The sequence below is a fragment of the Calidris pugnax genome, unplaced genomic scaffold, assembly GCF_001431845.1.
Source record: "Calidris pugnax isolate Ruff unplaced genomic scaffold, ASM143184v1 scaffold165, whole genome shotgun sequence".
Lineage (NCBI taxonomy): Eukaryota > Metazoa > Chordata > Aves > Charadriiformes > Scolopacidae > Calidris > Calidris pugnax.
The window spans coordinates 18916-44220 of record NW_015090878.1 but is presented as its reverse complement, the minus strand read 5'-3'; the positions used below and the strand labels follow the sequence as shown (position 1 = coordinate 44220).

Here is a 25305-nt window from a genome sequence, read left to right as displayed (position 1 = left end):
GGCCGCAGCGCGGGGCGGGGCGGAACGGCCGCCCGGTCCTCCCCCGGCCTGCTCCGCCCAGCACCGCCCCCACCAGCGGCGCCGCAGCGGCACCGGCACCGCCCCCGAGACCTCGGGCCGTGCCTCCAAATCGCCAGCGCCGCCTCCGGGGTCAGGCGGTGTGTCCGGGCACGGCTGGAAGCGATGGGGGACGGCTCGGTCAGCACAGGGCCCCCGGCTGGCTCGGGGCACCGCGCTCCGGCCCCCGTCCCTCCAAGACAATGGGCTGCATCAGGGCAAGGGCGGCGGTCTCTGGAGGGAGCTGAGGGCACAGACACTAGAAAAGGTCCCTCGGGGGCTCTCAGCACATCACCTGCTTGCTCTGCAGGAACTGCTCACATACCTGCCTCTGCCCCACGGTACAAACAAGCAACCGGGGCAGTCGCTTTCTCTGTGCTGTGCTTGGTGGGCAAGCATGGTTATTGTCCACCGGGCATGAGGCAGGAATTGGAGTCGTCTGTCCCATTTTCTGCCTGCTCTCGCTTCCTTTTCACTCTGTCTTTGTAGGCTGGTGGGCAGGATCTCCACACAGGCTCTCCCAGTCCAGGGGCCTGCAACTTTCAGACACCTCTTCACGCTTCCTACAGCTGCCCTCCAGGAGCTGCCTGCCTTGGCACAGCTGGTTCAGTGGACGTCCTGCTCCAGAATAGAACACAGAAACCTGTTTGTAACCAGTGCCTGTGATCTTAGCTGTGTTGCAAGGTGCTGAGATTTGGACCCATCAGGAGACCAAGGCAGACACTTCAGTTGTTAAAAGTGGCTAAAACTGACATACAAATAACACTAATGACACACAGCCATGTGGAAGGGAGCAGCACTCCATTTTTGCATGCAGGCTCAGGTGTACCTTCCTGTATCACATGTATTTTGGTTAAGTTTCACAGTTTAGAAGAGTGTCACAATGAGGCTGATGCAAAAAATGGGGACACTGCAGGCTGTGCAATGGAACAAAAACCACAGCTGCAGAAACAATTGCTGGGGCAATGAGTGGTGTCCCTCAGGGGTCCGTGTTGGCACCAGTAACACTGCCATCAATGATGCAAATCAGTGATTGAGTGCAGGTGTGCAGATGGCACCAAGCTGTGTGGTGCAGTTGATTCACTGGAGGGATAGAATGACATTCAGAAGGACCATGACAGGCTTCAGAAACGGGTGCATATGAACCCTATGAAATTCAACAAGGGCAAGGGCAAGGGCAAGGCCCTGCACCTGGGTCACAGCAACCCCAATATCAATGCAGCCGGGGATGGAGGTGAATGGATCGAGAGCAGCCCTGCAGAGAAGGACTCAGGGATACCAAAAGATTGGACACGAGGTGGCAATGTGCGCTTGCAGCCCAGAAAGCCAACTGTATCCTGGACAGCATCAACAGAAGCATGGCCAGTGGGTGGAGGGAGGCGGTTCTTCCCCTCTACTCTGCTCTCATGGTCCCTTGCCTGGAGCACCGTGTCAAGCTGTGGGGCCCACGGCACGAGACAGACACGGAGCCATCAGAGCAGGGCCAGAGGAGGCCACAAAAATGATCAGAGGGCTGGAGCCCCTCTGCTGTGAAGAAAGGCTGAGAGAGTTGGGGTTGTTCAGCCTGGAGAAGGGAAGGCTTTGGGGAGACCTCATTGCAGCCTTTCGATATTTAAAGGCGGCTTATAAGAGAGACAGGGAGACTTTATACCAGGGCCTGCAGTGACAGGACAAGGGACACTGGTTTTAAACTGAAAGAGGGTAGGTTTAGATTGGACATAAGGAAGAAAACTTTTCTAACAGTGGTGAGACATTGGAGCAATTTGCCCAGAAAAGTTCTGGATGCCCCATCATGGGAATTGTTCAAGGTCAGGTTGGATGGGGCTCTGAGCAACACGATCTAGTGAATGACGCCTGTGCCTGTGGCAAGGGGAGCGGATTAGATGGTCTTTAAAGGTCCCTTCCAACCCAAACCATTCTATGATTCTATAGGGTAGAATTTTAACATGAATTTGCAAAATGCTAGGCTAACCAAACTCTTAACAAGGGATTGTCCAGAGCGCGCAGGAGAACCAAGTGAGCAGACCGGGGTGTGTTGTGCAAGAAGGGATAGTACCAAGAACACTACACACCAAACCAATAAGAAACCACATTCTCACACTGGTGACATTTTATTTTGTTGTCTTCTGATCTCACTCCTCTTACTGCAAACTTTAGTAGACCCTGCACAGAACTCCACATATTTATACTTTGAGTGCAGCACTGCACCCGCAGTGAGGGCTGGTTCCAAAAGGCAGCATAACTACTGCTGGGAAACCACCGTGCAGTACAGCTACTGTCACTGCCATACAGGTGCTAATCCCCACGACAGACAGACCACGCTCTGCCAGGGGCTGCTTTGATGATTATGTGGGAGAGGCAGCTCTTGAGAACACCCTGGCCACAGAGCACTTCCCACTGCCAGGGCCGATGTGATTATCCAGGTAGTAACACACTGGTATAAACCCACCTGTTCTCCAGGCACTGCAGCAGCTTCCCTCCCCATGAACTTCACCACCAGCAACTTTGGTAAGCAGTGAAAATTCACAGGGAGGTAACATGGAGCCAGCTGCCTATTTTCTTGTCTGCAAAACTGCAAGGAAAAGGTTGTATTTTTCAACTTCCTGGTACAGTGGGTCTTTGGATAACAATAATTCTGGAGAACCCACTCTCTGAAGGAATGAGTAGGACTGCCTGTGCTGCTGCTTCCTACCAGCTCCTATGACATCTGCTTCATTTACGGAGCACAAGAAGATACCCTCTATGATCCAGAGTTCATGTCAACAAGTGACTTAAAATAACAAACCCTCTTCTTCTAACCTTTTCCACACAGGGAAGGCACTGCCAATACGCCTCATTCACAGAAAGGAAGCAGTATTGAAAAGAAAACAGGTGACAGAAGACCACGAAGGTGGCGTCTACAGTGCAGAAAAAAGGACACTATGGGAGCGTGGGCACGACAAAGAACACCACACTGGCAGCTCAATGGAACAGGGTTTCAGCAGTAGCAAGGCTGCTACTGTAGGGATGCGCTGTCTTGCAGCACGTTTGTTTCCCAGCTGAATCTGAAGCAAATGGTCTTCAGAGGGCCCACAAAGGCCATTTTACTACATTAGTTACTGGGAGTCTCTGAAACTCCAGTGAATCTCCAAAAGGCTGGAGAGAGCATTATTCCTCACTGGACTGGAAGACCCTCCACATACATTCAATGCCCAGTGCTACAGAATACAGATGCCAGGGAAACAGGGGGCTCCTGACGAGGGCATTAATGATGTCCCATCACTTCCAAGCATACCAGAGCTCAGGTGCTACTGTCTGGTGCTGAGCTGAAACATTGCTGTATGGAGCTCAGTGCCTTGTGCAACTGGAGCAGACGCTAGGAAGGTATTTGCTCTTCTGGGGCAGTCTCGCTGACAACAAACAGGGCAGTTACAGGGCAAGCCTCTGCATTCTGCACAGCGCTGCTTAGCTTGTGTGCATACTGTGCAAGAAAGGATCCCCCCCTTACAAGAGACCTAAACACTGGGCTAGTCAGTCCTTACAGGGAGAACTGCTAAAAAAGAATCCTGATCTCCCCATCACAGGAAGATGACAAAACAAGACAGCTGCTGTACTGGAAACCACTACACAAGGAACTAATGTGACCCAAACCGAGACTGTAACCAGAACAGGACCTACACTGGGTACACTGCTAGTGCCACTGTCCAAGGGAACTACACCAGGAGAGGAAGCCTCTGTACCACAGCTTTGGTTTGAAGTCTCTCACAATGGACCAGAGGCAATAGTTTCAAAATCAAGGTCACTGAGTAGAACGGAGTCACAGTCCAAAAGACATTCAGTTGTTTGTATTAGTGCTGTGGGTTATGAGCTTGACAGAAGTGGGGCTTGTAACCAAAAAGCTTTAGGATTACTCCTTCTCTTCTTGTAGGGTTTTACTTCCGGCCTCGCTTGCAGTTGTTTTTTTGAAATTTGGTTCTCTGTGCAACTTGGGGCTCCCTCTCCTCACTAATCACACTCTCATTGTCCACCCTCTGCGGACGACCTCTCTTACTTCTCCTCATTTTTTCAACTCCTGCAGTGGGAACCTTCTTGGTAGCCAGGGTCCCAGTTCTCTTCTTTTTGCCCCGGGTCAAAGGACGTTTCTTCCGTTGCTTCCTCTGCTCTTCTCTTTGGCGGATTTTCATTAGCTTCTCAAAGCTTTTGGTGGTACTTGTGTTCACATCAAACCAGTCCTGGAGGGTTTAGAAGGCAACAGGTTGGTACTCAAAGCGGAAATACCATACGAAGGCCATCAGGGCTTATAATAAAACTGCCTTGTGGGACAAGGTGTTCCTTGAAACATGAGATCTGGAAAGGCAGCTGCCTAACAAAGCTCTGTTCTTCAGTGTTCCTCCCCAGGTGTCACTGTCTCAGAGGACTCAGATTTGATTTGGCAATTGCCTGGCTAAAGGCATGGGAAACGCTGAAGAGTTGAACTGAGCAGCAGCAGCTTGGGACAAGACATGTGACACGACACAACACCTGCTCCCCAGACTAACGCATAAGAACAGCTATGTTTAAGCTAGATTTGCTTAAATTTTGCCACTTGAGTTTGGGATTCTGTTCCCAGCAGTGAGCAAGGGGAAAATAAAACACGGCAAGCATCCAGCATTTCATTCACCCTCCCTGCCTCCAGTAACCTGGGGTTTGAGGACATCCATTCTGCCTGCCTTACCTCAGCGTGCATGGAATTGATGTGATACTTGACCCCGCTCTCTGAAATGAACTCCTTCTCACACAGCAGACATTTGTATTTACCAGCCACGAAGTCACCCTGGCACCAAAGCAAAAAAAAAAATAAAAAATCCATTGCCAATTGCTACCTAGAAGGCTGATACGCCTATATATTGTGCTTTAATCTTGCTGAGACATAACCCAGCAGTAAGAAACTCTTATTCATACCAGACAATGCTTTAGCTACAAGAGGACTGACATTACTGACCAGTTAAGCCCACAAAGCACAGAGCTGCTCTGTGAGATTTTACAAGGTCTCCAGCACTGTACCTGGAAAAAATGCTCTTGTAGCTGTGAATCTAAAGCTAGGACTGCAGTTTCACTAAAATGCATGCTGCTAAGATGCTTCCTCCTTGCTTCAAGCAGTGTTTGTAATGGCAACCCTGTTAGCACATAAGGAAGCAGTCAAATTGTGAGGAACTCAGCAGATGGCAGGACAACAGCTTGAACAAGGAGACATCTCAGGGACAGGGACAGTCAGGCTATTGGTATAAGAGATAATGAGTACAGCAAGGCTACCAACCAGGGTACACGTGCCGAGGTGAGATTTGAGTCCTGAGACACTGCCATACACAGATTCACAACCCTGAAACAGCAAAAAAAGCGCATGTCAGCAAAACGTCAATAAGAAATCACTTCTTCCTACACAAGGAAGTACTATTGTCTGGAAGACAATTCCAAAAGCGTAAGAGAGGTCTGCCCTGCCTGTGTATCTGTTGGCACAGAGCAGAAGTACCATATCCAACACCGATGGTCTCAATTAAGGGCACTTTACAGGCCCTCCCTACGTGGCGCTTTAGGCATCACCAGATGGTGCTCAGCCAAGAGCCCAGACCCTGAAACAGGAGGTGGGTGCAACACATGCTCCTGGGTTACCAGTCAGGGAAATGGGACAGCTGCTTTCCGGGGACAGTTCCATATACAACATGACACAAGCCTGAAAACTGGCGAGAGAGTGGTGGGCGTGATGTAGGGCAGGGGGAAGGTACTGTCTCTACACCAAACCCGGGTGGAAGCCACCACTGACCCTTGGCTATCCAGCAGTGTGCATCAGCTGCATCATACTTACCACAGTTTCCACCAACGGGGCCATTTCTTCTCACTGGATATGTCTGGTGACTGCTGCATGGGATTGTAAAAAACTAAGTGCACATGCATAAGCATACCTAGACCAGGATGGCAGTGCCATGCATGTCTGCTGTAGCCCATTTCCAGCTTCCAAAAGAAAACTTAAGTGCTGTGTCAAAGTCCCTCTACTCTTTTATTTCCATCTCTATTCCTCCCTTCTATAATTAGATTTAGTACACTGCTAGACAGGCAGGGGCCTGTCATTTTTCCACTGCTCAAACTTTCAAATGGACCAGCTCCCAGCTGGATGTGAAATGTGTTCCGGTCTGACACCAAGTTACTGGCTCTGAAGTGCTTAAACACATCATTCCTAAGGCAACAGTCCAAGCAGGGTCTCGGTTACACTAACCAACCTGAGCAGAATTTGTCTCCCAGAGAGAAAAACTGCAGTTTCAAGGTTGTAAAAAGCTGCTGGCTCATAACAGACCTGAAATCTGTTCCCTTTGAGGCTTCAGAAACACTTGAACGCTTACCTGATTTGGGCAGTGGACTCTTCGGTACATCTTTATCTCCGTTTTCCATTTGCACAGCACATCTTGACTAAATGTGGGCAGTCCTGGACGAGTATATTTCAGCTGAGATAAAGAGACAGAATTGAAAGCTGGAAACAATGTTGGCTACACATAAGGCCAACTATGTCTCTTTATCTCCCGGGCTGAGACACAGAAGAGATATTTCTTCTCCTAATTTAACAGCCAAGCTCTCAATAACCAAAGTTTTCCCATCTCACTGACTCTCTGCAAACATAACTGAATCTGTGGGAAAACTCCCACAACACCAGAATTCAAAACTTCCCGTAACTTTGACTACACCAGTTCCTCTAGATGTACTTGCCCCATTCAAACCACACTCTTCTCTTGGGTTTCCCTTACAGCCTAAAAGATGCTCTTTGGAAACTCTGGAGTCTGAAAAACGATGAAGTATCGCTGCATGGTAGCAGTGATCTGCAGCCTATGACCTGTGAGCAACACACTGCCTATAACTGCCTTCTTTACTTGTGCCCACTGAAAATTACAGCAATAGGACTTGAAAGTCATTACAGCCTGCCTGGATAAAATACTTATACCACAGCAATTGCTACTGTAGCAACACTGTAATCTAAGGCCAGAGGAGCAAAACCTGATCCCTCCCACAAGACATTACTTCTTCAATATTGCTTTCCACGGGCCACCAAACACTGGCAACGCTGGGTAGGTGCCAGTGAAAGACTCATCTGATGTGAAGAAAGACATTTTTAAGGCCTTGTACCTTCCGGTCATCCGGAATCAAGTCCTGCAGAACTTTTCTCTTAGGCCACTCTTTGGCCAGCTCTTCTCCAGCTAGCTCATGGAGATAGTAGATTGCCACCTTTGCAGACCTCCTCTGAACTCTGCCTGCGTTATTTGGCTCCTGTTTTACTTTCTTCAGGCTCTCTGTTCTTCTCTCCTCATGGAGGAAAGTGACCTGCAATGAAGGCCAAAAAAGATGAGCCTTCTTCACTAGTTCCTATTTCAGTTACACTAAATACTGTGAATAAATATTCTGCCAAACACCTCACAAAAATGCTGCTGCAGCTGTTCACTGTCACAGACAATGGACAGAAGCGCATCCCACTGGTGAGGCAGACCCCCAGATCTACTCAGGGGGGTCACAGCAGCAAGGCTCAAGCAGAGAGTTTCATGCAGCCACTGGTCTTGAAAGAACGTCACATCATTGGCTGTAAAACCCTTATGAATAACAAGTACAGTACTGCCTGTTCTGCTCCCACATCAGGTCTTCTAAGAGCAAAGAAAAGCATGTCAAGTTATACATGTCAGCATCATTCTTCCATTGAGCAAAAGTCAGGCTGGGGAAAGTTTACTGCTGCCACAGTGACTTACTATTAAAAACTTCATCCTAGTCACAGAACAGCAACAGTTGCTGCTAGAAGCAAAGTATCAAGGACAGAATACTCCAGAGAGACAGAAAAATGCAAATATTTGCTATCCCTAATTACCCACCCAAGCAGCAGACAAAAGCTGAGGTGTGCCTCAAGTCTGAACAGCTGAAGTACCACCACGCTATCCCAATAACCATGGCAATTTGCACTTACCGGCCCATGCTTAGATCGGAGGTGGTAGACAAGTCCTGCCTTTGATTTATACGCTTTTCCACAATGATGGCACTTCATAGCCATTTTCTCCAGCTCAGAAGCAGCCTTCCCACATTTTTTAACATGATATAGGTATCCCATTATGCTAGTAAAGCTGCCTGTGCAGCCCTGTTAACGCAGAAGAAAAACGCATGGAAGAAAAACACTCTCCAGCTGACCACAAGACCACTGTGTATAAAATCCACCGTTTGCTGACCAAAGTAATATCACTTTTCCTGCCAGATCAGAATAAATCACATAGTAAAATTTAACGTTAGTCTATTCAGATAGCGAAAATCTGGGACAAAGAACTGGATGCATCTGGGAGAAACTATTTCTGAGAACTTCTTTGTAGGCAGTGGGCAACAGAAAATCTCAATATATGGAATGAAGAAGCAAGGTGTTAAACAAGGACGCACAAAATAGGAAGATTTTCAGATACAAATGGAGGAGTTGAGCAGAAAAAGAGGAAGATTTTATACTTGGTTGGCTGGTCAAACCATCTAGAACGCAGCAACATTAGGATGATGGCAAATAAAACTTTCAGCTGTTCCTAGTATACAGCTATTGTCTCTACAAAGACCCCAATGGTTCCTGAGGATGTCACTTACTAGAATATCTCCTAGCCCTGAATGCAGTGATCAAATTAACGCTGAGCCTGGAAACAGGACAAGTCAAGGAGGGCAGCCTGCTTGACAGAGTCCCATGGGAAGCAGCCCTGAAGGGCAGAGGAGTCCAGGAAGGCTGGATGTTTTTCAAGAAGGAAGTCTTAAAGGTGCACAAGCAGGCCTTCCCTGTGTGCTGTAAAGCAAGCCATCGGGGGAAGAGACCAGCCTGGCTGAACAGAGAGATATGGTCACAACTCAGGGGGAAAAGGAGAGTTTATGGCTTTTGGAAGAAGGGGCAGGCCACTCAGGAAGATTATAAAGGTGTAATAAAGTTATGCAGGGAGAAAATTAGAAGGGCCAAAGCCCAACTAGAGCTTAACCTGGCTTTAGATATTAAGAACAATAAAAAGTTTCTATAAATATATTAGTAACAAGAGGAGGACTAAGGGGAATCTCCATCCTTTATCAGATGAAGGTGGTAACAGAGTGACAAAGGATGAGGAGAAAGCTAAGAATGGAGGAGTTGAGCAGAAAAAGAGGAAGATTTTATACTTGGTTGGCTGGTCAAACCATCTAGAACGCAGCAACATTAGGATGATGGCAAATAAAACTTTCAGCTGTTCCTAGTATACAGCTATTGTCTCTACAAAGACCCCAATGGTTCCTGAGGATGTCACTTACTAGAATATCTCCTAGCCCTGAATGCAGTGATCAAATTAACGCTGAGCCTGGAAACAGGACAAGTCAAGGAGGGCAGCCTGCTTGACAGAGTCCCATGGGAAGCAGCCCTGAAGGGCAGAGGAGTCCAGGAAGGCTGGATGTTTTTCAAGAAGGAAGTCTTAAAGGTGCACAAGCAGGCCTTCCCTGTGTGCTGTAAAGCAAGCCATCGGGGGAAGAGACCAGCCTGGCTGAACAGAGAGATATGGTCACAACTCAGGGGGAAAAGGAGAGTTTATGGCTTTTGGAAGAAGGGGCAGGCCACTCAGGAAGATTATAAAGGTGTAATAAAGTTATGCAGGGAGAAAATTAGAAGGGCCAAAGCCCAACTAGAGCTTAACCTGGCTTTAGATATTAAGAACAATAAAAAGTTTCTATAAATATATTAGTAACAAGAGGAGGACTAAGGGGAATCTCCATCCTTTATCAGATGAAGGTGGTAACAGAGTGACAAAGGATGAGGAGAAAGCTAAGGTACTTAATGCCTTCTTTGCCTCAGTCCTTAGTAGTAAGAGTTGGTTGTTCCCTGAGCACCCAGACCCGTGAGCTAGCAGACAGGGACAGGAAGCATAATGAAGCCCCCTTAATCCAAAGAGAGGCGGTGAGGGACCTGCTCCAACACCTGGACACACAAGTCTATGGAACCGGATGGGATCCACCCAAGGGTTCCGAGGGAGCTGGCGGAAGTCCTCACCACGCATCTTTCCACCATTTACCAGCAGTTCTGGCAAACTGGGGAGGTCCCAGCTGACTGGCGTCTAGCAAACGTGACGCGATCCACAGGAAGGGCTGGCAGGATGATCCGGGGAACTACAGGCCTGTCAGTCTGACCTCGGTGCCGAGGAAGGTCGTGGAACAGACCATCCTGAGTGCCACTATGTGGCGCATGAAGGACACCCAGCTGATCAGGCCCAGCCAGCACGGGTTCATGAGAGGCAGGTCCAGCTTGACAAGCCTGATCTCCTTCTATGACAAAATGACCCGCTTGGTGGATGAGGAAAAGGCTGCGGATGTTGTTTACCTGGACTTTAGCAAGGCCTTGACACCATTTCCCACAGCGTTCTCCTGAAGAAACTGGATGCCCATGGCTTGGACATGAGTACTCTTCACTGGGTTAAAAACTGGCTGAAGGCCAGGCCCAGAAAGTGGTGGTGAAGAACGGAGTTAAATCCAGTTGGTTGCCGGTCACAGGTGGTGCTCCCCAGGGCTCAGTACTGGAGCCAGTTCTCTTTAGTATCTTTATCAATGATCTGGATGAGGGGATGGAGTGCACCCTCAGCAAGTCTGCAGAGGACACAGAGTTGGGTGGGAGCATTGTGCCCAGTTTTGGGCCCCTCATAACAGGAGGGACATTGAGGTACTGGAGTGTGTCCAGAGAAGGGCAACAGAGCTGGTGAGGGGTCTGGAGCACAAGTCTTGTGAGGAGTGGCTGAGGGAGCTGGGGGTGTTCAGCCTGGAGAAGAGGAGGCTGAGGGGAGACCTTCTCGCTCTCTACAACTCCCTAAAAGGAGCCAGGGGGAAGGGGGGTGTGTCGGTCTCTTCTCCCAAGGAACAAGTGATGGGGAAAGAGGAAACGGCCTCAAGTTGCTCCAGGGGAGGTTTATAATGGATTGGATGTTTTTCAAGAAGGAAGTCTTAAAGGTGCACAAGCAGGCCTTCCCTGTGTGCTGTAAAGCAAGCCATCGGGGGAAGGGAAAGGGTTATTAAGCATTGGGACAGGCTGTCCAGGGCAGTGAAGTCACCATCCCTGGCAGTATTTAAAAGACAGGTAGACAATCAGGCCACTCAGGAAGATTATAAAGGTGTAATAAAAGAGATATGGTTTAGTGATGGTTTTTGTCATTGACAGGTTGATGGTTGGAATTGATGATCTAAAAGATTAGAAAATTAGAAGGGCCAAAGCCCAACTAGAGCTTAACCTGGCTTTAGATATTAAGAACAATAAAATCCTTCCAATCCAAACAATTCTATGATTCTGCCCCTCTGCTCTGAGGAGACACCCCCTCACCCCTCAGTGCTGCCTTCAGCTCTGGGGCCTCAGCACAGGAGAGACATGGAGCTGTTGGACCGGGGCCAGAGGAGGCCACAGAGATGCTGGGAGGGCTGGAGCCTCTCTGCTGGGAGGGGGGGCTGAGAGAGTTGGTGGGGTCAGCCTGGAGAAGAGAAGGCTCCGGGGAGACCTTACTGCAGCCTTTTAGTGCTTAAAAGGGGCTCATAAGAAAGACGAGGGCAAAATCTTTATCATGGCCTGTTGCAACAGGAAATGGGATAATGGTTTTAAACTAAAGGAGGGTAGATTTGGGCTATATATAAGGAAGAATTTTTTTTTTGACAAGGGTTTTGAAACACTGGAACAGGTTTCTCAGAGAGGTGGTGGATGCCCCATCCCTGGAAATATTCCAGGTCAGGTTGGACAGGACAGGGCTCTGAGCAACCTGATCTAGTTGAATATGTCCCTACTCATGGGAGGAGAGTTGGACTAGATGGACCTAAAGATTCCTTCCAACCCAAACCATTCTAAGATTCTGTGATACTCTGTCTTGAAAGCAGATAGAATCTTGAGACAAGCCCAGCCTTGGCTAGCACCAAAGCATAACCGGCAGTACTGTTATCACATTTTACGTTCATGCATCTGCTGCTGTTTAATTCAGGATACAATGCAGCTTACCTCCCTCGTACACTTTAGTTTTCCCATAAGCTTCAAAACCTTCCGAAGGCGGTCTCGCTCAAGCTGCTCATCAACTTCTCCTCCCTCTTTCACAACTGGCTAAAGCACAGTAGACAGATGACAGAAAAACACAGGATGCTCAGCATTTACAGTTCTTCTCATAAAGAATTCACTACTCAGTACACTACTGAAGAAAAGCTTCTAAAATAATTAAATCACTAGAACTTATGATTTTACAGAAGCATATCTAATACAGCAATCACTGTCTATATCCCAAAACAATTGAATTGTCTTTAAAATGAGTAAACTGCCTGAAAACCACTTTGCAGATAGGAGTTTTAACATTTACATGGCTATCTATGAACAAAACCTTGATAAGAAATGATCCTAAACTATAGCTGCTGTGAAGGACAATATTTCCATTATTACTTTTTTCCCCTTCTGCCTCTTGAAAGTACTTACTCATCTGTCAGGCATCTTTAACATTTACTGGTCCTACCATTTCCACTTAGTCTAACTAAAGCTAGCTGCCTGTAACAGTTATTCATCTATGTAAACTACACTTCAAGTTATTCTCTATTCTCTCTCTGATGATTATTGTATATTATTTCCTACACTACCTTGTAATAATATTTCACCTAGACTGAATAAAGAGTTAGAACTGAGTGACACACTTATTTCTCAGGGTCAGAACAGGATCCCTGACCTATTTAATTTACTAGTACAGCTGTAAGTTCTGAAAGCACAGTACTGGGTACTATGTAAAAAATAACAGCAACTAATTATCTAAACCTTGCCCAAACTTCCGAATGACCTTTCCAGATGTTCTAATTCTTCACAGCTACAACAGGAGACATTGCCTTCTTTAAAGTAATAGCAAAGAGGAAAAGTAGATTGCAGCATTAGTATCTTTACAGTAAGTAGAGACAAGAACTAAACTGTTGCTTCTGCTTTTTTACTTTTGAACTTGTAAAGAACTGAGATCTAGTCTGCTCTGGATATAGAAAAATTACTTTCTAGTAAAGGACTGAAAATTGCATCCTAATGAGCAATCATTTTTTTTTCTGATTGAGAATGCCTTTTACTTGTGACCAGCCTAAACAAATCCACCCCTTCTTTCTAAAATGCAGCATACCTACCATCTCTGGCAACATTTTACTGTTGTTTTTTTTTTTTTTTTTTCAGATGTCAAATCTCACTGGAAAAAGAGTAGATAGGGAAGATTTAAACCGCTACAACATTTGAAAAACCACATCATGTTCTGTTTCTGTGTGTGTCAGGGAAGGAACAAAAGACTGTCTTGCCTGTAAGATTTTTAGATGCACAGCAGTTGTGTTACCTGATTGTTATGGTCTGCCATGACATGGTATTTCATCCCTCCTAAAGACTTCAACTGTTTCCCACAGTGATGACACGTGAACATTTTCTAGAAATAAATAAGGACATTGTGTGTGTAACTGTAAATTAACCAAAGCAGTGGGAAATTCGTTCTGGGAAAGGAGCAAGAGAGCAGAATATTTTATTTGGGCCTGGCAATTGCCCATTAATTACAGAATATATTTTATAGAGCCTAAAATTTAGGGGAACAATGAAATAGCTACACCTTTGTTCACTACCCCAAATCTCCAGCAAAAGCCTAAGGAAGAAGCTCTAAGCACAGCCTCTGACAGATGTCTAAAGGACTCATGCTTAGAGAGATGACGATGAGATGAAACTGGTTTTAAATGCAACACGAAACAGTGTGCAGGCTTTTCTACCAGTAAGCTGAAAAGGAGTAAAGAAAACATTGCTCATCTCTTGTGTTCTTACCTGCCTGCAATTTACCATATGTTTCTTCAGCCCTTCTACAGTCTTCCTCACCACAGCCCGGCATGTCGGACAGGTAACTCGGCCTTTGTCCTGAATTTCCAGAGACCATCGCTCTTCCATACTACCTGTCAAATCAAAAGGTTTGGAGTAGAACTGCAAACACAATCTTTTTTTTTTTTTTTTTTTTTAACTCGTGCACTATGAATCCTAGAAAGAAAGAGATCACGTGCTACCAAACTTGTGTCCGGCTACACTTCAGCAGGTTTAGCTCATTCGCAGCTTTAACTGTGTCACGTGATAAGGTACACATCACTCCTTTTGGAAGATCATTTTATAGAAACTCTTTAATCCTACCAACCCTTGTGAGGAGTGTTCTTCCACTTGTTCAGTAGAGATTTTTCCTTCATTCATTTCAATTACACAGTTACTTTAGCACGCAGAGTAAACCTCTCTTTCAGCATAAAGGGTTTCCACAGTAAAAGCAGTCACAGATGTGACAACAATTTCAGACAAAGTCCACAGTTCGGGTCTACTAATCAAATCTTTAGAAGCCCACTTCTGTTAGCCAGCAGTTTTGGCACTGAAAGTGAACAGAGTTGCACCACCAGGCCACATTAGTCAACAGACAGGTAGAAGTACCCTGTGTGCCACGGTTTCCAATTTCTGGCCTCTTTTTGAAATCCACAAGGATTATAAATTACTGAAATGGATTCCAGGAAGAAAGTGGCTTACCAGCCATCTACTTGAATTCTTATCGTAAAAAGATCTAAAGGCTTTCCTCTTTGCCCAGTAATAACAGGCTGGGCTTGTTCCTCCCCAGGTGGCTGGGGGAAAAGGCAAAAAGAACAGCACTTGGCAGAAAAGTGGGGTACTTAACGAGTGCCATGAGCTACACACACCAAGTCATTCCACTTGCTGAATCAAGGCTAAGGTTATTTTTCTAAGATGGACAGCTTGGGTCTCTGGCTACAGGTTACCAGAAGAGGTGATTTGGCAGCAACAGCTACAGAGTTTTTCCTGCAAACATATCATGCTGAGTAAAAAAGTATAAAAATATTTATGAGTTTTATAGTGCATCTGTTTTAACAAGCTTTTGCTTGGTTCAAAAAGTGACTCCCCATTCACTGTTCTGTTATGCAGTGGTAAAAGCACGTGGTACTACACTATTCAGCAGCATGCAGTCCCTCCAGTCTTGCTCTGCAGTACTGACACAGTGCCAAAAGGACAAAAGCCAGTTTTTCCCTTGTCAACAGTAAAGAGTACAGCAAAATGGAAACACCAGAAACAGCTGTTGCTCAGACTCAAATCCTAGAATCACATTTATCTTCTAGCTGTGCTGCGGTTTAACCCCAGCCGGCAACTAAGCCCCTCACAGCCGCTTGCTCACTCCCTCCAGTGGGATGGGGGAGAGAATAGGAAGACTAAGAGGGAAGAATCTCATGGGTTAAGATAAAGACAGTTTAATAGGTAAAGCAAAAGCCCTGCGTGCAAGCAAAGCAAATCAAGGAATTAATTCACTACTTCCCATGGGCAGGCAGGTGTTCAGCAATCTCCAGGACAGCAGGGCTCATCATGCATACAGTGACTTGGGAAGACAAACATCAAAACTCTGAACGTTCCCCCTGTTCCTCCTTCTTCCCCCAGCTTTATATGCTGAGCATGACATCATACAGTATGGAATATCCCTTGGGTCAGTCAGGGTCAGCTGTCCTAGCTGTGTCACCTCCCAATTTTTTGTGCTCCTCCCCAGCCCATCACTGGTGGGGTAGGGTGAGGAGCCGAGCTTGGAACATCCCTGTACTATCAACACTGTTTCCCCACACAAATCCAAAGCATAGCCCCATACTAGCTACCATGAATAAAATTAACTCTATCCCAGCCAAAATCAGCTTTATAAACAATTCTGAGCAACTGCTGTGCTCTTCTTCTTACCTGTGCCATAGGTTTCTGGTTCTTTCTGAACACAGTGGCCTTTTGTGTTGGAGTTTTGTTGTGTTCCAGCTTGCTGTTTTTTTCCTGTTATAACACAAACAAGAAAGACCAGAAGACTTAATTCTGTGAGCCTTGTCACAAAAAGAGCAGGGATTTTTTGCTAGAAGGCTGTTATTTAGTCTGCTGTCTCAAAGCTACTCATTCAGAAATGTTAGATGTTTTGTTTGGTTGGGTTTTTTTTAAGGAATTTCAAGGTTACGTTCCCTATTCCTTTTCAAAATCCATAGCTATTTACAGCTCCAGGCATTAGTCCCATCCAGATATTTGTAATCTGTATGGCTGTTCATACACAAAGTTCAGGGGATGGTAACTCTTCACGCTGAAACATCCTCTGTTCCCAGTGTGGCTGAGCCAACCTAATGACTTATTGACAACCAAATGTTCCATGGGACAACAGTCCCATTCCTGTTTTCTTTAGACTAAACTATTATTGCTTCAGTATTTTCTCATTAGTTATGGTTTTTGCTCTCTTCTCATGCCTGTTCTCTTCAGCTGGTCCATGCATTTCCTGAACTGCAGTGCCCACTGCTGGAAACAGCACTCCAATGTGATCCTGCATCACAGCAAAAGAAGTACTTGATATGTTTGAAAGTCTACATTCCTGCTCAAACACCTCACTATAATATCTGCCTTTTAAAAAACAAGTGTGACACTGTTGGTCCCTATTCAGCTTTTGATCTGTTATAAATTTCAAATCCTCTTCTGAAGAACTGACACCTAGGAGGTTGTTACTTGTCTTTCAGCTGTTCTAATATTTCTTCCTAACTACAGTATCTTTAATTTTACACACTATATTCCATTATATTTTTAAATTGTTTCTCTAATGTCAAGAACACTTTCAATTTTAGCCTTTTCTCCAAGACACTTTATATCTCTTTCAGCTTTGTGCTGCTGACATAATTCCAAGTTCTTGGTGACAAAACCAATAGTTAGAATTGAATCTAGGACAAATTGCAAACCATCATTCTATACTTTTTCTATTTCACAGAAATCCCTGAAACATTTAGGTTGGAAGGGACCTCCTAAGATCCCATAGTCCAACCCCTGCTTTCAAGCAGGGTCAGCTAGAATAGGTTGCCAAAGAATATGTCCAATCAAGTTTTGAGTATCTCCACCGATATTCCACTGAAAGACTCTACAAAATTGTCTTTGGGCAACTTGTGCCAGGATTTGACCACCCTCACAGTACAAAAGTGTATTCTTGTCTTCAGATAGAATTTTGTGTGTTTTAATTTGTGCCCATTGCCTTTTGTCCTGTCAGTGAGAAGATTCTGGCTTCCTTTTCTTCATTGCCTCCCATCAAGTATTTATACACACTGATAAGATTGTGCCTGAGCCTTCTCTTCTCCAGACTGAAGAGCTGAAGCTCTCTCAGCTGCATAGGAAAGATATTACAGGCCCTAAATTGTCTTTGAAGCCCTGTATTGGGGAGCCCAGAACTGGGCATGGTACTTCAGACGTGGCCTCACCAGCACTGAGCAGAAAGGCAGGATTAGCTCCCTCGACCTGCTGGCAATGCTTCTCCTAATGTAGCCCAAAATTCTGCTGGCTGCCTTTGCCACAAGAGTGTGTTGCTGGCTTCTGGTCAGCTTGCTGTCTCTTCCAGGACCCCAAGCTCCTTCTCTGCAAAGCTGGTTTCCAGAAGCTCAGTTATTCCTGCCCAGCTGCAGGACATTTCTCTGTGATGAACCTCAAGAGATTCCTCTCAGCTTAATTCTCCAGCCCATCCAGGTCCCTGTGGATCGCAGCACACCCATCTGGCGTACCACCACTCCTCCCAGTTTGTATCATCTGTGAACCTGCTGAGGGTGAACACTGCTGATTGTCCAGGTCGCTAATACGATGTTAAACAGGACTGGCCCCAGTGTTTACCCCTGGGGTACACCACTGGTGACGTGCCTCCAACTAGACTTTGTGATGCTGGTCACAGCCCTCTGGGCTGGCTTTCAATCCACTGCACCATTCACTCATCTAACCTGTACTTTGGCAGCTCGTCTGCGAGGATGCTGTGGTACCAAAAGCCTTACTGAAGTTGAGGTACACAACATGTACTGCTCTCCTGTTGTCCAACAAGCTAGGGACCTCATTATAGAAGACTATCAGGTTGATTAAGCATGATTTGCCCATCATGAATCCATGCTGACTACTCCCAACCACCACCTTGTCCTTCATGTGACTGGAAATGCTTTTCAGGCGGATCCTCTCCATCACCTTCCCAGGGACTGAGGTGAGGCTGACTGGCCTGTAGTTCCCCAGATCTTCCTTCTTTCTGTCGTTGAAGATAGGAGTGATATTTGCTCTCTTCCAGTCTTCGGGAACCTCCCCCAGTCACCATGACCTTTCAAAGATAATCAAGAGTGGCCTCACAATGAAATCCACCAGCTCTTTCAGCACTCCGTGCAACCTGTCAAGTGCCATGGGACTCAGGTACATCCAGTATGTTTAAGTACTCTAATCTCGTGCTCTGTCACTGAGTATAACGCTCAGTGCCCTGCTCCAGACTATCCCTCTGGTCTCAGGTGCTTGGGATTCCTAAAGGATTCTTTTAGGTGATAAAAACTGAGGCACAGGAAGCACTGAATAGCTCAGCCTTTTCCATGTCATTTGCCACCAGCTTCCCTGCCCTGTTCAGCAGCACACTCACACTTTCCCTAGTCCTCCCTTTGCTGTTCACGTACTTGTAGAATCCTTTCTTGCTGCCTTTCACATCCCTTCCCAGATTCAACTCCAGGCTGGCTTTCCTAAGCTCACTCACCCTTGCAAGACTGGACAGCAAATGTATACTTCTCCTGTGTCACCTGCTCCTACTTTCACCACTTGAACACTTCCTTTTGCACCTAACCACTGATTAACAACCCTTTGAAGGCATGAAAGACCTATGGCATCAAGCATTTCCCCCTCTGTCTCTGTGATAAAATAAAAATCAAAGTGGTTTGGTTTGATTTCTCCACAACGAGCCCATATTGCTGGTATCATCAATTAATGATGATACTCATTAATCTCCAGATGTTTACAAGTAATTTGTCTGATTATTTAGTCCAGAATCTTTTGGGAAATGAAATGAAACAGAGTAGCCTATACTTCCCCTACTTCCTTTCCTCCCTCCCTTTATCAGACTTTTAAGAGAGACTGAAATTAGAACAATCATCTCCCACTGTGAAATAGAAACTAGTTAACAGTCTGATATAACAAAATACACAGAATGAGACATAGAGTTGGAAGGCAGCAGAGGATAGCATTTGGGCAGAGAGAAAGTCTGAAGTACCTGGAGGCTTGTAACTAGGAATTACAAGTTATTTGTATTACCCGAAATCTTCTGCTTCTTCTTGGGAGAGTCTTTAAGATCTTCGCCTTCCCCTTGCTCAGATTTCCTCTTGCATTTCAACAGTACTTCTCCTGCTCATGAGTAAGAACAGAAATGCTTCAGTCTCATTATTCAGTCTGGATAATAGCTTTGAGTCTGCTGCTGCCTCAGCTTATCTTCATATTCAATATTTCAAAAAAAAAAAAAAAAGTAGTTTTTGTAAGGCACCAGTGAGCTAGACTTTTGACTCGGTAATATTTAGGCACGCCACAGCCTGCAATCTTCTGACACAGAAGATAGGGAAGAAACAGTGCCACAGCCTGGTTTGGGAAAGTAAGCCTCCTCAGGAAGAGGGCCAGAAGGTGCTAGGTTGTGTCGTAAAAACCTCATCTGCACACACACAAGAAGGAGCAATGAGAAACAATGGCAAGTGGTGAAACGTAAATAATATCCTGCCTACCCTCACTGTTTCCAGGCCTATCAAAGGCTTACCTCCACGAACACTGAGAAGTACAGAAGCCCAATGGCAGGCAGGGGAACAGAAATGATGGACTCAAAGAAACAGATACCTTCCTCCAGGTCTGTCCCAGGAGACCCACCAGGACGAGTCAATGGGAGCCACTCTCTGGAGCACCCTTTGGAAGGGGAAGGGGGGAGCAGTGAAAAGGGAGAGTGTGGTGTTAACGCCTATGGTTATGTGACATACGGGATGCTAGGGAAGAAGAATTCAGGATTACACAAGACTGGGATGTTTAAGAGTGGTATCAAAGGAAGGGAGAGAATTAGCTGATTTGGGGAGGATCAACTGGGGGAAAACAGAGGTGTTAGAGGGTAGAAAGGGCCACTTGCTTGTAAACAGGCCTTTGGTCAGCACACAAGTCTGACCGTGCCTGACGCCAAACCAGAGGGACAGGGAGCTCAGTATCTGTGAGTGTGACCTGTCTATGAGGAAGTCTACACAGTGACTGGTGTGGCTCCGCGCACCGCAGAGGCTAGTAGATCCAGTACCAACCATCCAGAAGATCAGGATCCAAAGGCCAGACACTGAGTAGACTGAGAGTTAAAGTCCAGCTACAGGAGAGATCCACATAGCGCGTGTGCACACACAAATGTACACATACATATATACGTAATCCTTTTATATATACTTTTCATATATGCTTCTTTCTCTCAGTAACACCCTGATCAGTCAGAGAGAGAAGCAGGATGAAGGCCATTGGTGCGAGTGCTGAGCGCGCCTCTTTGTGTTAATCTGCGTGGCTGGCTGTATATACATGTCATATACGTGTTTATACCTAAAGCAATATATGCTTGGTCTCACTACTGGTTGTACCTGGGGGTGTGGAGCTGCAGGAACCTTAATTCTATCAAGCTACCAGACTTGGCTCTCCTTGTAACAGAATAGAATACAGATTCTAATTTAGAGATAAGAAGAAAGTGCATTATAGAAGAGCAAGGTTTTGGCTCTCCGCCACACGAGAACTCTGGAAAACAGCTCCTAGGCCAGGAAATCTGAATGTTCATAATAGAACACAAACCACTCCAAATCAGAAGATCGTAACTGACAGAAGCGAGAAAATAAAAGAAATAAAAACATCCTTAAAAAAAACCAAACAACCACAAAAGTGATGTCTAATCCAGAATACTGATGAATGGTCCCCTCTTCTACATCTTTAGTGTTTTTTTGTTCTATTTTTAAAGCTCTCACAACATACTCCTGATATGATTGCCAGAACCTTTATACGTATCTCTTCTACAGATAAAACTAAGTTCAATCACAGAATCAGTAATTTTAATAGACAAGTCACTCAAAAGAAACTGTGTAACATAAAAAAATTTTACCTATGTTTCTGCAGCGGAGAAAGTTTTTTTCTCCTAATATATAAGCAGCATTATCAAATTTGCAATTTGTGGGTGAACTCCAGTATGTGTTTCAGAAGTCATCTAGTCTCTCATAAAAGAATCAGAAAACGTTTTGCACTGAGCCAAGCTATAGTACCTTTTTTCTCTGAAGATCTGTTAATGCTGTTTTTTATTCCTCTCATTTCCAACCAGTAAGCAGGCCTGCGAATGTTCCGCTTGCTTCTCGACTCTGCACTTCCGTTCACTTGACTAGTTGGTGAGACAGAAGAAATGTTGCTGACTGTCTCATCATAGTTACTGTTCAGTTCCAGGACAGTAGTTTCCACCTCCTCAAATTGCTTAGACCTGGAAAATTGAAATCTCACGTATGTATATATATATACATATGTATGTGCATACATAACACACACAACCAGAGTAACCTGATAGACAACATCCCTTTCATTTTCCCAAGTACTCTAAAAATTCATTTCACAGTTCACTGAGTTTTCTGAGTTTTGTGAACTGAAAAGTGCAGGCAAGATAAAACACACTAAGTGTTATTTTTCACATCTTCTAGAGAATGACATTAGAAAGCTACTCAAGAGAATCAGAAAAAACACATTCTACCTACCTCAAAACTTCAACTTAAGAAGCAGATGCAAGTTAATCTCAATTTAAAAAATATACATTTGTCCTTAAGCAACCAATGTGGAATATAAGAATTCTTCTACAGCTCATCATTACAAAAGATGTGAAAATTACATAAAGATTTTCCATATGGGAAAATAACAGAAGATTGGTGAGGAGGATTATAAACACGCTCAAGTGACCTGCAGATGAGGTGTAGATCAACCCACATATCATAGTAATTTTGTTTAGCCTTGTGTGTTGGAGAAGTAGAGCATCTGTCTTTCTGTAACACAAGCCTGTGATAGAGGCTCCTATGATTGAAATTCCTGCCCTGCTGTGGGAAAGATCAAAGCACAGTGATAAACTATGCCTGTGTGAATACTAAAGTACAGGTGAAAACAGCAGGTTCAGTGATTCTCGAGCATGGACCAATCTCTGCAGTACTTGCGTTCCTGCTCATGTGCCTCTGCCCAGGTGCTGCTTCAAGGATCCCCCAGTTGGGGAGGTAATGGAAATAAATTTAGTCTTGGCATTTCATCTGTGGTTTTGTGGTTGTTCCTGTGTCCTGCCTGTGCCGGCTCACACACCATCCCACACAGGGCAAGATCTCTTCCAGTATGTATTCCCAGAGTCAGAGTTGACACCACACAATTAAGACTTAATGCTAGTGAGAGTTTTAACCAGCAAGGCTTTCAGCAATGAAGACAGCCTTAGACTATATCACACTACATTAAGACAGATTTAGACTAGCCAGCAGCACTGGGTTTTCTTCCTAGATTTTAGAGGGAACTTTGCTTCACTATTCTCAAATATTTGTCTTAGCCCCGAAATGCCTGGACACTACTGTACACACCAGCAAAATTATTAGGCATCAAAGAAACACAGAGCATCTATTATCTGGGCAACTACCATTAACGTAAGAGGAAAGAACAGACAACAGAAACAGTTTTCAACATATCCCACTGCAACCACAATTCACAAACAGAAATAATAGATTGCTTGAAGGATAACTGTGATGGCCACCTCAGCAATACTCTCCCACACCCCACACTGTGGAGTCACATGTTTTGACACATCAATCTATGTTTAAACGTAGTATATACAGAAACATATATGTACAAACGTAGTATATACTATGTTTAAGGTGGTACTGTAGAAGGACGAGGAGAATTCTCAAATCAAAGCCTTTCAGTTGCAATCACACTCAAAATACATAGATTTTGGAACACCATTTGGTCTTCAACATGAAATATTTATCTTCCCAATATTAAAATCCTTTAAAAAACAATAAATGAAAGCTAATACTCCCTTAAGTATTAGAAAAGCACTTTCCTACAAACTAATGAGCAAAGTTAATTGAGACTCTCATCACACAAACCAGAATCGTTGCACCTCTTAGAATTCAAAATATTTTGTAAAGACCAGATATGGTTTTCCTATAGGAATCTCAGCTTTTTTCTTGTCCTCAGTCAAACTAGACAAGAAACATACACATACTTTTTGTTTCCAAGAGACCTCTTGACCTTCTGTTGTCTGTGATGTCCAGGCCTGGTGTCCTAACAAAGCAGAACAACTCACATTAGCAGCATAATTTTTCTTCTTTTTGCATGTTTCACTTTTCAGTTAAACACAAACACCTGCGCTTTGAGGATGTGTGTACCATCCTTTGAAAAGGAAACCACTGTTATCTGCGACAAGGAAGTGTTTAACCTTTTCAACTCCAGATGAATTAGTACTGGAATCAAAATAGGAATGAGCCCCTGTGCGCTCCCCATGTCAAAGCCACTCATTCCCCCTGCACTGAGGCCCCTTGGAGTGTTCTTTGTCTCCAATTCATTCAGAAGGGCCTACTTTCTGCCTAGACTTTATCACACAATGACAAGTATGTTAGATCCTAACTTACTAGTTTTTACATAGCACTTATTTTTTTGTTAATGAAATAATTATTGCAATTACCATACCAAGAATGTTGTCTCTAGTCTCTTTTATGCTCCCTTTTAATTTTTATCTCAATTACTTTGCATTTTCCATTGGCTGCCCAGATGTTCACTTTATCCACATCACAGGATCCTCCTCCTTATTTAACAAAGATTTTTTGGTCACTTATTGCTTGTTGCTTCTTACGCTCCTATTAAGACACGTAATTTAACAGATATCACTGCCATTCCCAAGTCAGTACAAACAATCCATTTGCTGTACATTGTTCCTGGCATGTGGACAATCATTTATCACTTTCTTCCAAATACTAATAATAACTTCATGTCATTCTTCATTGGGAAACCCAGGACAAAAATCTTGGTAAGACAGACTAGAAACAAGAATCATTGCTCAGGAGAAGTACATGAAATACCAAAATTGTAAACGAGCAACTTGCCGTGTACAGGAACCAGCTAAGAAACTGGAAGGGGGAAAAAAAAAAGTGTCCTGCACTGCCATAGAAACATAGAATGGTTTGGGTTAGAGGGGACCTTTAAAATCCATCCAGTCCAATCCCCTGCCATGGGCAGGGACATCTTCAACTAGATCAGGTTGCTCAGAGCCCTTTCCAACCCGACTTGGAATGTTTCCAGGGATTGAGCATCCACCACCTTTCTGGGAAACCCGTTCCAATGTTTCAAAACCCTTGTCAAAAAAAAAATAAATTCCTTATATGTAGCCTGAATCTACCTCCTTTTAGTTTAAAATCATTATTCCCTGGTCTATTACAACAGGCCCTGATCAAAAGTCTTTCTTATGAGCCCCTTTTAAGCACTAAAAGGCTGCAGTAAGGTCTCCGCCTTCTCTTCTCCAGGCTGAACCCCCCCAACTCTCTCAGCCCCCCCTCCCAGCAGAGGGGCTCCAGCCCTCCCAGCATCTCCGTGACCTCCTCTGGCCCCGCTCCAACAGCTCCATGTCTCTCCTGTGCTGAGGCCCCAGAGCTGGAGGCAGCACTGGTGTGTGTGTGTGTCTCCTCGGAGTGGAGCAGAGGGGCAGAATCCCCTCCCTCGACCACGGTTCTCCCTACCCCGGAGGGAAAAACCCCGGGACCTGGTGGCTCAGCCGCTTTAGGAAACTCCTCGTTTCAGTCACAGAATCATCAAATCATCGAATACCAGGTTGGAAGGGACTTCAAGGACCATCTGGCCCAATCTTTCTTGGCAAAAGCATGTCCCACGTCTCCACGTCTACCTTCACACTTCGTGGACCACTGCCTCCTGCACCGACGGCCTTTCGGACAAAACGCCCGAGTGAGGCCGGCAGCCTGCAGCACCCTGCTCCGCATCCTCCCGGCCCTCAGCCGAGCGGAACCGGCCCCGCCACGCCCCGGCATCGACGTCAGGGGGCGGCCAGGCCTTCAAACGGAAAGCTGAGGCGCTTCCGTCGTCGCTGCTGGCTATCCGGGCAGTCCGGCCGGGTCCCGCTCGCCGCCCGCCTCGGGGCAAACAGACCGGAGCCGCTCATCTTGCTACGGGCAAACCGCCCGCACAAAGCGGCGCCGGCCGGGCCAGGCCTCGTCTCCCTCCGATCCCCAGCCCAGCGAGACTCCCGGCCGAAGCACAAACCCCGGTTGTTCCGGCGGCGCCGGCCCGCCCCCGGCACCCCGACGGCAGAGCCCATCTCGCGGCGGTCTCCGGCCCCGTGTGCACGCCTCGCCCACCCCCAGCCGGACAACGGCAGCAGCTGGCAGCACCAGCGGCGAGGCCAC

The 25305-nt window shown here is 45.6% G+C and overlaps 1 protein-coding gene across 1 annotated transcript in view; it reads right to left on the bottom strand.

The window, feature by feature from the left end:
* Positions 1-2149: 2149 nt before the first annotated feature.
* ZNF512 (zinc finger protein 512) overlaps positions 2150-25305 on the bottom strand; it is a 23550-nt gene continuing 394 nt past the window's right edge. The window contains 14 exon segments of the mRNA XM_014946372.1: positions 2150-3973; positions 3975-4268; positions 4751-4849; positions 5333-5395; positions 6411-6512; positions 7186-7380; positions 8009-8176; positions 12041-12139; positions 13380-13466; positions 13850-13974; positions 15782-15865; positions 19148-19237; positions 21145-21353; positions 23118-23176. Coding sequence (XP_014801858.1) covers positions 3944-3973; positions 3975-4268; positions 4751-4849; positions 5333-5395; positions 6411-6512; positions 7186-7380; positions 8009-8176; positions 12041-12139; positions 13380-13466; positions 13850-13974; positions 15782-15865; positions 19148-19237; positions 21145-21353; positions 23118-23176 — 1704 coding nt within the window. The 3' untranslated portion in view covers positions 2150-3943.